Raw genomic sequence first — 1,124 nt, 5'->3', positions numbered from 1 at the left:
GAAATTAGAAGCCAAATAAGGGATATGTATTAGCCATTGCCTCTTGGGGCAAACAAAATCTAAAAGCTTGGGAGGAAAGGCTGGAGAATGAAATGCTTTGGGGAGAAAGGACTTTGAAAATCTCCACCCATTCCTGGGAATCTAGAAGTTCACTTTATTGCATGGGGTTGAATGCATTCTCAGGAAAGAGCTGAAAAAACTCTAAGCTGTCATTTCTGCCTAACCTCCAGGCTCTGCACAAGCGAGAAGAGAAGGCTAAGGCACAGCTGTAATGTGCCTAGCTGAGCATTGAAGGCATGCCCCAAGATACACACAGCCCATCTGCAGACTCGGAGATTTTTTTTTTTTTTTTGGTTTCAGGCTCTTAAGAAGTTTCTGATGAATCACTAGATGACCATTCACCTAACTGAACAGAGACTTCATTTGCTACCCGTGACAAAGAATACAGACTTTACAAAATCAGAAAATCCACTAAACAAACAAACAGCTACAATAATAAACAACAAGCCCTACAATAATAAACAGCAATAAACCCTGAGAAGGGGGGAGAGTCTGATATTCAGATTCCCATTAACAATGTTCAATTTTCAAGGAAAGATTCTCAGGCATGTGCTCTAGTTTGAATGTTTGTCCCCTCTTAATCTCATGTTGAAATTTAATTGCATTGTAACAGTATTGGGAGGTGGGACCTTTGGGAGGCGATTAGGCCATGAGGGCTCCTCCCTTGTGAGTGGAACTGGTGCCATTATAAAAGGCTGTGTTCATCTCCCTCCCATCTTCTCACCTCTGCCATGTATTGACACAGCAAGAAGTCCTTCTCAAGATGCTAGCACCTTGATCTTGGACTTCCCAGCCTTCAGAATTGTGAGCCAATAAATTTCTGTTCATTAAAAATCACCCCATCTTTCGTATTCTGTTACAGCAGCACAAAATGGACTAAGACAGTATGTAAAGAAATAAGGTAGGGTTCATACACAGGAAGAAAAGAAATTAATAGAAAGTGCCTTAGAGGAAGCCCAGACATTGGGACATACTGGACAAAGACTTTAAATAACCTATGTTAAATATGCTCAAAGAGCTAAAGGAAACCATAAGAATGTTGTCTCATCAAATACAGTATCAAT

At 40.5% G+C, this 1,124-nt stretch overlaps 1 protein-coding gene across 3 annotated transcripts in view; it reads left to right on the top strand.

Annotated features, from left to right (window-relative positions):
• Positions 1-897, top strand: part of PRPSAP2 (phosphoribosyl pyrophosphate synthetase-associated protein 2) — a 61,256-nt gene extending 60,359 nt beyond the window's left edge. For 2 of the 3 annotated variants that reach the window (XM_008593412.1, XM_008593409.1), the window contains one exon: positions 231-897. In XM_008593412.1, the coding sequence (XP_008591634.1) occupies positions 231-272 (42 nt within the window). In that variant the 3' untranslated portion in view covers positions 273-897. The remainder of the gene's footprint in view (positions 1-230) is intronic. The other variant, XM_008593411.1, reaches the window with a different exon arrangement.
• The last annotated feature ends 227 nt before the right edge of the window (positions 898-1,124 follow it).

This window comes from Galeopterus variegatus, unplaced genomic scaffold, assembly GCF_000696425.1.
Source record: "Galeopterus variegatus unplaced genomic scaffold, G_variegatus-3.0.2 Scaffold9108, whole genome shotgun sequence".
Taxonomy (NCBI): domain Eukaryota; kingdom Metazoa; phylum Chordata; class Mammalia; order Dermoptera; family Cynocephalidae; genus Galeopterus; species Galeopterus variegatus.
Note: the sequence above shows the minus strand (reverse complement) of the source record. Positions and strands in the feature narration are given on the sequence as shown.